Source organism: Pterocles gutturalis, unplaced genomic scaffold (genome assembly GCF_000699245.1).
Source record: "Pterocles gutturalis isolate BGI_N339 unplaced genomic scaffold, ASM69924v1 scaffold10913, whole genome shotgun sequence".
In the NCBI taxonomy this organism is placed as follows: domain Eukaryota; kingdom Metazoa; phylum Chordata; class Aves; order Pterocliformes; family Pteroclidae; genus Pterocles; species Pterocles gutturalis.
In genome coordinates, this window is record NW_010125702.1 from 92,253 (window position 1) to 104,650 (window position 12,398).

The following is a 12,398-nucleotide window of genomic DNA, read 5'->3' on the forward strand; positions in this document are numbered from 1 at the left end:
GTGTGTTCACCTTTATATATGCCATTGTATCCTCCATGGACTTCTCCAAAACTGGAGATTTCTTCCACATGAGCCCCTTGGTCAGATGTAAAGTATACAAGAGTTTTATCACTCAGATTATGTTTCTCCAGCACATGCAGAACCTGCCCTAAAAAAAAAACAAAACAAAAAAAAAAAACCCACCAGTTTTAATGTCTTTGAGTCTTTTTAACATCTCTTTCACTAGCCTTGGTACATACAAATATTTTTGACCTTATGCCTTTTTAAGATTTTTAAGATCACTTTCCATATAAACATTATTATACATAACTGGCACCACGCAGCATAGAGTAAGAGACAAGTGCACAAAGCTTGTTGCAATCAAGACCATGGTTCGATTGCTGCAGGACTTCTTGAAGTATAAAAAAAGAAGATTTGCGCACACCAGAAATAAAGGGCTGATCCACAGAGAGCCAGTGACCTTGGGAAGCAGTTGCTCTCAAGCAAGGAAAGCCCTCAGCAAGAAGATTCAAACCACTGAGGATATCTGAAAGAGTCTCAGCATGCAGAATAGAGCTAACAATTTGGGAGTAAACCTTTGCTGACTAGCAACCTATAGAGGCAGCATGGCAAAAATCTCAGTGTGAGTGTTAGAATAAGGCATTCTAAGGAAAAAAAAAAAAAAAAGGAAGTTAATGTAAGGAGTGCTTCTGGAGACCACATGGATTCATTATCAAACCTACCAATCCGTTCCTAATTTCTCATCATATAATATACATCAACTAAACTCAAAACATGCAAGATAATAAACACACACGTGCATGTATTCAAAAGAGGAATCCACATGGGTATGCGCTGTAACTCTAAGCCACCATGGGCTCATGCTTTATTTTTACAAAGGGCTCCTCACACTATCTTGGCACCGTGGAGAGCCTTGCAGTGCACATAAATTACATTCAAACCTATTTAGGCTGAGTTCTTTAAGGAGGATTTCTGTATGAATGAGAGTGAAGCCGCTCTTTGTAACTTGTTCCAGTGAATTTTATACTGATAAGGAATCTAAAATTATTGGTCCTGGAAACTGATCAAAGTGTAAGAATATACTTCACATCAGCCTGCAAATGAGCTTTAACCTTGTCCTTTAGGGATCTCAGAGCATATAGAGATAATTCTGTCTTCACAACCATTTTATCTTTATTCTTTTTACTTAAACATCCAAGAATGGTCCAATTTGAATGCTAATTTTGATTTGCTCACCTGTCCACTAAGAATTAATTCATCAGCTGATGCCAAATTATTGTGTTAAAGAGGATGAGATAAGAACAGAGCCTTCTTTAACAATTTTCAGATCACCACTTCTGTTGCTATGCTCTCTTTTTGGATAAGGAGTAGTTACTTTACCTTATTGCTATTATTTCTACTTGTCTTTTAATGTTAAAGCATTCTAAAACTGCCTTGTTAAAAAGGTTGAATGTCTTTATTTCTCATCAGCTCAAATGACTGGGTCATGAATAAAGAAACATCAGCAGTTAAATAAGTGATACCTGTTGGTCTTGTTTGTAAGCTAGGAGCGAAGAAGAAATGTAAGAGTAGGAGAATTTGTTTATGGAAATTTTGAAACCTTGTGGGAGTTGAAATTTCCCAACAGAGCTGAGGAAAACCTGTTACAAAGGCTGACATTTTAAAGTTGGTTGGTTTGAGGGAAAATCATGCAGATACATCTGACAAGCCATTTGCTTGCTGCAGCATGTGCCAGAAAAGAGGCAATTTCTCTTTGGCTTCTGTGATTATTTGGAGAAGGTACTTGCTAACTATAATATCCCTTGGAAAGGTGGCAGTGACGATAAAAAAAGCAGAGTACATAGATAAGGACATCATGTGTGGGTATTCAGCCACATGACCTCCAGAGTTCTCTTCCAACCTGTTATCAATCCATGACTTTATGAGTCTGTGATAACAACAATAAATGGGATTGCACAAATAAATATATGTGCAATGACATGCACAAATGAATTTTTTTTTTAGCTACAGTTTTCCTTGATGAAATTGGATTTTCAAATTCATCCTGTATATAAAACAAAATGAGAATAAAACAAGAATTCAATTCAGTACATCACATTAAATGATCTCTGGTGATCAGAAACATCTGCTGTCATTCAGTAGTGGCCATTTTGATTTTCTAATTCATTTGGGAAAAAAAATGAGAAGCAATGAAAAATGCTCACTATCACAAATAATTAAATAAAGCAGACATTATTATGATGACTTTTTTTTTTTTTAAAAAAGGTGGAGTAGCTTGACTTGACCCGAAAAAAAATCTGACACTCAAATGTTACCCATTTCAGAAAAAAAACACCCCAATGAAATTAATAGAAAGTCTTATCCAAAGCTTCTTGAAATCAACAGTAAGACTTACATTTCCTTCATTTTGATTTTTAAACACAAAGAGGATTGGCTACATTAGGGTTCAATTAACAAATTCTAACACGGCAATATTTTTAGCAACAACACTATTGTCAGAGAATGGCAATCACAATTCACTCACAGAAATGAAGCAAGACTTCCATTTCTTGAACATTGACACCTTCTAGAATGCCAACTACACATAAGCAATAAAGTGTGTGCTACCAGGAGATAAGGCCCATTAAAGTGCATTTGAATGATGTGGCTACTGTTAACATAAGCAATACATTCACTTATTAGCATTTCTAAATGGTAACCAATACAGAAGAAAAATGCAAAGACTGTATTGTGGATCTCTATGAACAGATACCTTTCACGTGCAACTTTGTCTCAATTTTGAAAGCAAATACTAGAAACTAGGCAAAATACATCCTTTACTGTTTTTTATATCAATCAATTTCTTTTTTACTCTAAGTTCTGCAGTCTTATAATTTCTGTAGGTTACACAGAGACTTTAGAATTAAATTAAAATTGATGCAGAAACATTCCCAGGCAATTCCAGTTAATGAACGAGGAGGGGTTTCATCTAGCCTGTTTTAGCTGCCTAATTTTGGAAGAGGTGACTCACAACTGCAAAGAGGACTTTTTTACCTGTTGACTAAAAAAGAGAAGACAGTCAACTACCTCAAAATTAATGCCTTCACATTAGGACACTAAGATGAATCCTGTCCAAAGTGCTAGACATGCAACTACACGAGCAACACACTTTCATGACTGTGGTGAACAGATAAATGACGTCCAAGTAAGAGGAAATGGTAAACCTGTATTGTTTCACCTATAAAATATGATTGGAAGGTTATTATATTGCATGGGCTCTTGAATTACAAGAATAAGGCCTCAGCTGGCTTGGTATCCCCTTTGAGTCCCATTGCTGGTTGCAGAAAGCAATACAATTTTTAAAAGACCTTTTGGATATAAAGAGTTTATACAGAATATGAAACTGTGGGATAGATAAGCCAAAACACTGGTAAAACTGTAGTTCTGTTCACGCAACAATAGCTTGCTATCCTCAGTGTAGGAAACTATCACTAAAAGTGGAAGGATTCTTGATTGAAAAGACTCACTTGAATGCCATGTTCTAAAAAATTAACAGCTGCACTGATCTCTGTGGATGGTACTGTTTATATTTTTTTCTGATTTGAATAGAACAGATTTGGAAAGACAACATTTCTGAACAACAAAATCAACCTAACACTGAAAGAGCTGCATAATTTCTGAAGATATTTAGAAACTAGAATTACAGATCAATGTATACCCCAATGTAGGTGGCTAACACTGCAGCAGACAAAGGCTATCATTGAACACTTTTCTTTCATTTGTATTCTTTAAGATACACACCAGATTACGGACAGCATTAAGATATTATTTGTTTTAATTAGTACATCAGTGTTCCAAAATTTAAGTAAAGCTTCCTCCAAAATAGACTGAGGACTGCTTTCTATGTTCTACTCTCTACTCTTACTTCAGGCTATGTTAAATTATAAAGAGTTGTTTCATTCCTGAAGTGAAAATTCATAGCCATGTGAAAATGATAAGAGCAATTGACTCTGTTCTTTAGAAGGAAAATGAGAGAGCCATGCCACTATTCAACTTCTCTAACACAGCATGAATGGTAGCTGAACCAGTTTGTCTAACACTGAATGTAATTTCTGGAGTATGAACCATGTAAAACTCCTACTGTACTAATTACATTACGAAATAGGGTTTATAAAAATGACTGTTCATTTGAAAACAAGGTACAAACATTGAAAAACAATAATGTGTTTACAAAGGTGTTAGTGACTTCGAAAATTGTTCAAAGGTTTAGTCAAGCAAGCATATGAACAAATGCATTTGATTCATAAATTAGGTTACTGCCATTTGAAGTCAATAGGACATAAATGTTATCTGTATTAATTTGAAATAACTTATAGTCTTGACAAAATTATGAATAAAAAGCTCTAGAATACAGAATACCTCTGTGTAATCTAGGCATTAAGACAAAATGATCCCTCTGTTTGCGAGGAAGGCTTTAAAGCAGTTTGCCAGGTTTGAAGAAACAACAGTATTCAGAAGGGGGTTAAGGATCTGTCTCAGGACAAGACAATAAAGTGCATTCCTGTAAAGATAACATTCTTCTCCCACTTCAGCAGAGTTTCACATGCCTCTGTTGTATCCAGAAGGTTACAGTAAGCTTGAGACAATTATTGAACAAAGAGTGATCTGGGAAGATCAGCTATCACATCTCTGCCTAGAAGAGGCAGTTTGGTTTTTTGGGTTGTTTTGGTTTTGGGGGTTTTTTGGGATTTTTTTTTTCTTCTGTTTCAGAATTCCTTGCTGATACTAATGTTTGTTTTTGAATAGCATCATTAACCAGAATCACAACTAACTTGTAGTCAGCTGAAGGGGTTCACCTCTGTGAGTGGCAAGTCAGGAGTGTTTTGAATACATGCATAAACTCCTACAAATTAACCCTACATGCATAACTATCTGGAAGCCCATATTTCTCCCAGAAAATATATTAATGCCATTCAACTCTATAGCCACTACAAATAAAACCTCTGGGAACCCTCCTCCTGCTACAGGAGTTTAACTAAGGTAATTCCACAGTTCATCATCTCTTCAGAGCTCAAAGGCTAAAACTTTCACTTTATGAAAACTTCATGTTGATGGTGTCATCATTCACAAGCTAACAATCATTTTAATCTCTTTGTTGGTTTTGTGTGATGAAAAAATATACTTCACTCTTTAATGCACTGATCTGATTCTAAAATCCACTGACTAAAACCTTTGTGTCAAAACAAGCTCAGTAACTAAGACCAAGACATCCCTATCTCAATTTTAGCTTTTGTAAATTTCAGGTTATAAATATGTAAATGTTTCTGTGATATGCTGAGAGCCATCCAGTTTCCCCTTGATAAATATGTAAATCAGTCTGTCTCTGCAGTGGGGAAGTAATTATCAGTTTCAGACCTAGTCATGGAGCACAACACTTGAGGTAAAGATGGAAAATAATAAAGCCATTGACAGCAACAAAAGAAGTGGCTGCACATATGGTGAATAGTACATGAACTCTACATGCAACTTGTTTAACGTTCAGAGCTAAAGCCAACCCCCGGCAAGTGGAAATTCTGGGAAAAAGCAAGTGGTTGAAGTTACAGCACATTATCTAGACAGTCAACAGAACACACCCACCTAAGAAGATGAGTGATTCTGCATGGGGGGAGGATTAGCATATGGACCTCAAATGTGACAGTAAATACTAGTTAGTATAGCTGTTTGACTAGAACAGAAAATAAATGCATAACTAATTACAAAATGCACAATAATTCCTGCAGGAAGAAAGTGGAGTGTAGATTCAGTGCAAAGTCTTGAATCAGTCCTATTGCGCTACCATTATTTTTAAAGTTAAGCTATGGAAGCAGCCCATACAATGAAGTCTTCTCCAAAGTACAAAGCTGGAGTCTCAAATGTGCTAAGTTCCTACTACAATAGGTTAGTGGGATCTTCAGTGACAACAGGACATTCTGCCAAACAAGTAGCATCTGGTTCTGAAAAAGCACATCTATATTAGTGTTTTAATTTGGAGTGCATATTTACAAGAAATCCAGTCATGGGCTGTTAATATATTACTATTTACATAGCAAAGTCCTTTTGGATTTTGTGACCTGGATTCCTCTCAAATTAAACTAAACTTGAGCAGGGACTCTGGGAACACATGTATGGCACTCACACTATTCATGGTCATTCAGTCTACAGGACCACAGTAAAACTAGTCTGAAGTGGATTTCCTGTCTCTGCTGGTGTGCTGAAAGTTTCTCTCCAGTCTGGAAGATAGTTCATACCTGTCACTGTTGGCAGTTCAAAACATGGTAGGATTGGTAAATCCTGCACAATGAGGTAAGGTGAGGCAAGTGCCCCAGATTTATCTACCTACAATTACTATTCAGTCAGCAGTTTTTAGGTCCAGATGGTCAAACGCTTTTCTGTTGGATTCACCTAGACTTAGGGTGAGAAAAGTAAAACCAGTGTAAGAGCTTGGAGAAAAAAAAGAAAAAAAAAAACAAAAAAAAAAACCAAAAAACATGCAACTTCAGTGTGGGGTCACTTAAGCTACCAGTGTGAATTTGCTTTCTGTTTGGTTTTGGATTGCCATGTAATTGTAAATTTGTAATTTGCTTGTGACTGTTTATACAGTTTTATACATACAATGTGCCTTTCAGACCCTCAGGAAAAATTTTCAGCATAGTGCACAGCAGATTAGGTATGCACTGCTTAGCAGTTATGAATAAATCAACCAAATTTTGACATAATAATGCATAAGTTTTTCCTAGAGATGAGCACCACATCTCTTATTTTTTTTATTCATATAAGGCTCAAATTATTTTGTAAACATTAAAGTTGGAATGATACTTTACATATATATAACTATATGTGGATAATAAAGCACTGAGGCAAGATGTGATTATGAAAGATCTGTAAGTATAGCTGCAATATAGACAATGCAGGATGGAAAGGTTTTCATATTTACATCAGTACTACAACACTAATGATGCATCATTAAAGGTCAAAAGTATAACTAGTCCATGGCTATCTCCTTATTAGTATTTAAATGAGTTAATAAATGCATTGCTTGAAATTCTCTTTAAGACCTTACATCTGTTGAACATAAGGCTATATATTTCTAATGTAAATCTTAATTTTTAGCCTGCTTAAAATGCTAAAATATGGGAGATGGCCATGCAATTTTTGGAGAGTCCACAGCATTTGCATTTTGCATGACAGCTGTGATAACTTTTTGGGTACATTTACATCTTCATTCCTCACACAGCTGAGAATACGATGCCATTTCACACATACAACCAGGATGCATAATGCAAAACACACTGTCTAGTTCCCCATTTCTAGGCCTCCCATGTTTCTTTCAAATTTTGGAAGGGATTTCTTTAGATAGGACCTAGGTAAACTGTAATGATAATCAAAGGATGTTATTCATTTTTGAATTAGACTACCAGGTGAAGTTAAGGCTTCAGCTATTTGATAATTCCAATATATGCTGATTGACTCAATAATTGTGGAGTGATAAAAGAAACTCTTCTCTGTCTCTTCAAAGGTTTAAACATTTATTAACGTCAGACTCAGTTTTAAATGGAATATGTGTATGCTCTTAGAGCCAAATACATAATGCCAACATTTTGCCAGATTAAAGTACAAAGAATTGTGAAGAATTTAAAACAAGGGAAGTAATTTAACCCCACATTTTAAACTTCTGCACCTGTCTGAAAATTTTGAAGTATTTGTCAGTGTGTTTGTTTAATTTTTATATCTTTCATTAAATAAAATTGGAACTGTGACAAAATTGGTTGACATTAGAGCCTGAGCATTTCTTGTCTCTCAACAGCCAAATTTTTCAATCTTTGCTGAATTGGAAGCAGGTTTTAAACATTTGCTATAAATCATATGCCATAAAGTTAAGAAGAGCTTTATCAAGATCAAATTAATATTTCTCATGAAATCTTAATTCTTTTAATTTCCTGGTTTTCTGGTTTTAATTGTGCAAATCTAATCTTACTTGAAAGTAGCTATGCCTTAATTCAACCCCAAAACACAAGATGCCTTTTTTTTTCCCTCGACAGGACCATCACCATACACACTTGCTAATTCACCTACTTCTCTAATTGCTTTTGGGCAACGCACTGGCTTTTGCGCCTAAGTACTATTAGACACTTGAAGCCTACTGTGCAGTCACCATCTCCAAACCATGCTAGCTGCGAATGACTCTCTGTACAGACACTGTTAATGCCAATAACAAAGCAAGCCTGACTGTGAAAATTGTCCCCAAGGGAATTTTCCACTAATGAATGTAAACTTCAATCTGTCTTCTCTAGGTGACATTCTGAACTTAGTAGAAAATGACAAATAAATCGAAGGCCGCAAATCTTTCTTTGTGATTCAGCTTTTTTTCCAACTCATTCTCCTTCTTTCGCGCGCGCATGTGTGTGTGTGTGTGTGTGTGTTTGTGTGTTCAATATGACAGTATCTATGCTGATTTAAACTCCAGAGGATCCTCTCAGAAGGGAAGGCAAATGATTTTTCAGGTCATCCTCACTAATCATAGATGACTAGCTCAGAAGATTGCTCACTAGCTTATACTTTGATTCCTTAATTCATCTAAGTGTTCTTGAAAAAATACTCCCAGCTTATTTGGAAAGAGTTTTTGTTGAAGTTTCTGGGTATTATTCAGTAGCACACAGATGTCTCCAAGAAAAAAAAAAAAAAAAAAAAAAAAAAAAGTGCCTTTTTCTGGTCCAGGGCCTCGAAAGAGAAATATGTCACTCCTGTTTTCAATTGGTTTGGAAATACTTGAGGTCTCTGCTTAGGCCAAAATGAATTTGATGCGCCCAAAGACATGGTGGGGGCATGAGACCATGGAGACTCCTGAGATCATTAGGCCCATTTATTCACCTTTTCTCTACCTAATTCTTACTCATGAATAAAGCAAAAATATGAAATTGCTAACACAGTTACTAATCTGAGTTTACAAAGGATCAACAATGTGAACACTATGTGTCATTTGATTTGTAATAGGAAGTGACAATAACGGACCTATGAGATTTTCCTGTGTGAAAGTAAGACATTTTTGGAAGGGCTCTGTTTTGCATACAACAATCACAGTGAGATGTGTTTCTTATAGATAAATCTGAAGGCTAAATTTGAGATGAGGAAGGATCATTCACATAGCAACACCACAGATCAGCTAAAATAACAACATAGATACAAGGAACAAGTTAAACTAACTGTAGATAGATGGTATTTGGAGAAGAGAGGAGTTATTGCCAAGGTAAACTCCCCAAAGCACAGATGGCAAATAACCACTGGCAGGCGCCAACCAGTGTGTTTCTTACTTATGGGAGTAGCACTATTCCTATGGATACAGAGGTAGGTACAGGCTTAGTCCCTCCTTATTGATGTTTGGTTTTTGTTTTTTTTTAAGGACTAGTTCTTTCAGAACTTATAACATCACATCTATGGAAGTTGTATATAGATAGACATCCTTGATCACAAAAGGTTTGAAAACTCTACATTTCACATGAATAGTTCCACAACAGACTGGTGTTTCAGTATCACATACAGAGAGAACTAAGTACACAACAGCAAATAGATTTCTGCTCTCAAAGGTGCTGGAAAATCATGGCTAGCTATACTCAGGAAGTGACTGTATCACTATCAAGATTCAACAATTAAATATGACAACAGTAGGATAGTGTATTTGCATATGTTTCCCAATAGTGTATTTATTATACCAGTGTATCCTATTTAAAATGACTATTTTCTACTCTCTTACTGTGTATTCCTAAAGTTAATATAGAACAAGGGAAGTAATTAATTGTTACATCAGAAAATCAGTTTACATTCTGAGAGAGAAATGTGAAGTTATTCTCTAGTATTTCTTTCCAAGAAATTCCTCAAAGTTCTCTTTAACTCAGCCATCTACTTTTTAGGAGCAGCACCTAGGGGTTATTGCAACAACTGGATGATGAATTACAGCAGAATCACAGAAAAGTTGAAATGTGAATGGACTGAGAAATTTGGGATACGGGTCTTGACTACCTCAGCTTTAAATTAGCAAGAATACTAAGGATATGTCCCATAGAAGTGTTTTAGGGATATTTTTAAGGACAACTCCCAATTTTGTGCCTCATTAAAATAACACTAGTAAAAAAGTCACCATAGCAGCACTTCACCCATAAGAGCATGCTGAGATGTTCAAACTTAATTCTGTAGGATGTGTTGTGGTAGATACAAAGGAACTTAAGTTATGTTTCACTGTGTCTTGAATCACAACTTTTTATGTTGTTGGAAACTTTGTCCCCAGTCAGGACTTCATGAGACAAATGGGACATTTCAGCCCACTTTCAGCTGCACAGACATCACCCTTACCTTTGGTTTTGGTTTTCCACCTACTTTCCTGCTAATGGGCATTTGACACTTGTATGGTGTTTCTCCCTGCCTGTGAGCTTCTGGCAGCCACCTCTGCTTTCCTCCTCTGCTTTGCCAGCTATTGCTAGCCACATACTTAGCACTGTCTTGCACATATTAAAAACGTGGACCATTTGTTTACTATCTTTCTTACACTATGGTAAAACTTTGAAACGAAGTGTTCACTTCTTCTATTACACTGGTTTCACTACTTTTTTTTTTTTCCTTTTTATTAAAAATAAAACAACAGAAAATACAAATTATTTGGAAAGTTGTGATGCCATTTTTTTTGTACAGCATCTATAGCTGTTGACTTCAAGTCAGCACAGTTCCACTGACTTTAGTGAAGTTACATCACCCTATGCAAACAGAAGACCTATCCCAGAATGGTTAAAGATAACAGATATTTACCAGGGGATTTATCATCTTGCTTAGTCAAGTGACAGCTTTCTTCTTTTTCGACCAAGTCCCTAAAAAATGTCTCTTTTTAAAAAACAAAAGTAGTTTGAGGGGCCTGGGTATCTGTCAACTAGAAACACTTCTGTATTGGTACATAAAGATCCCAGTCTTCTTAATTTAATCTCATTCTCTTTGGATTTAGGAAGATACCTGTTCTGGTTTCAGCTGGGACAGAGTTAACTTTCTCCATAGTAGCTAGTAAGAGGCTGTGTTTTGGATTTGTGCTGAGGAGAAGGCTGATAACATACTGATGCTTACAGTTGATGCCAGGACAATCAAGTCAAAGACTTTTCAGCTTCTCTGCTGCGCCAATGTCTGCAGGGGCAGGAGAAGCTGGGAGGGAGCACAGCACCAGTTACTATCCTGGGATTTGATCTTAGGTTTCGGATTGAGACCCAAATAGGCCAATGATATATTCCATATCATGCATGTCATGCCCAGTATATAGATGAGGATCTGTCTGGAAGTTCTCTCTCTTGCTCTGGGTTGTCTCCCTCTGGGTCGCCCCTCTCTCAGGGTTGTCTCTGTCTCTCGGACATTTGGGCTCTTATCTCCTTTCTGGGATTGCAGTTGCAGGACTCTCCCTGCTCTGGGATCTTTAGCAGTGAACAGACTGAAAATTGTCATCAGGTGGTGAGCAGCATTACTGTGTATCACTCATTTGTATACTTGTATATATCACTATTACTATTATTATCATTATTATTTTCAGTATTATTGTAGTTTAGTTATTAAACTGTTCTTATCTCAACCCACGAGTCTCTTTTCCCTTTGCCCCTTTAATTCTCTCCTCCATCCCTGGGAAGAGTGAAGGTGAGCAAGTGGTTTTTGTGTTGATTTTTTATCCAGGATCAAAACTCCAACATACCTTCTTCAGCTCTTAAGGAAGAATAAATAATACATGAGCTGCACGGAACTGAGAACTGTTTATATATAAAAGGAAAGTTCAAATTAAATTAAAAATTTCTGTTAGCTCATCAAAAAAGAGACACCTTCCAAAAGGAGCTGCAATATTAAAGTATGTCAAATTGATATCAACCTTTTTATCTAAATTGTATGACACTTTTGTTCCTCCTTCTTAAAACCTAGCCTTTCCAGAACTGCTTAAACAATGCAGTTCCAATAAGTTATTATCAATAGGGACTGATCATTGTAGGAGATGCCAAGTAATGAAAAGCAGCAAAGTGGAGGGAAAAAAATACAGTGTGATCTCTTGTAGCAATCCATTGGGAAGAACTAGCAAAGAACAATAGCAAAGAAAAAAAAAGAATAAATTATCTGCTTGTGGCATATGAGGAGCTAACAAGAAAAGAAGGCCAGATTTTACTCTTAGAGGAAAATTCACTGATCTCACAACAGGAAGGCAAAAATTGCAGGTATGGAAATACATGAACGTTATCTTGACTACTTAGTTCAATGGGACTGTTCATAGCAATATGGGAAAGAGGAACCTGGTTCTAAGGACCACTGCATCATAACCATATTTCTACATGTGTACTACTGGATGAGCCAAGATGTCTTTTGACATCTAGGGAAAG

At 36.2% G+C, this 12,398-nt stretch overlaps 1 protein-coding gene across 1 annotated transcript in view; it reads right to left on the reverse strand.

The window, feature by feature from the left end:
• Positions 1 to 12,398, reverse strand: part of STS (steroid sulfatase (microsomal), isozyme S) — a gene marked incomplete at its 5' end in the record, with an annotated part of 76,182 nt that overhangs the window by 39,577 nt on the left and 24,207 nt on the right. Inside the window, one exon of the mRNA XM_010078675.1 lies at positions 11 to 148. Within this exon, the coding sequence (XP_010076977.1) occupies positions 11 to 148 (138 nt within the window). The remainder of the gene's footprint in view (positions 1 to 10; positions 149 to 12,398) is intronic.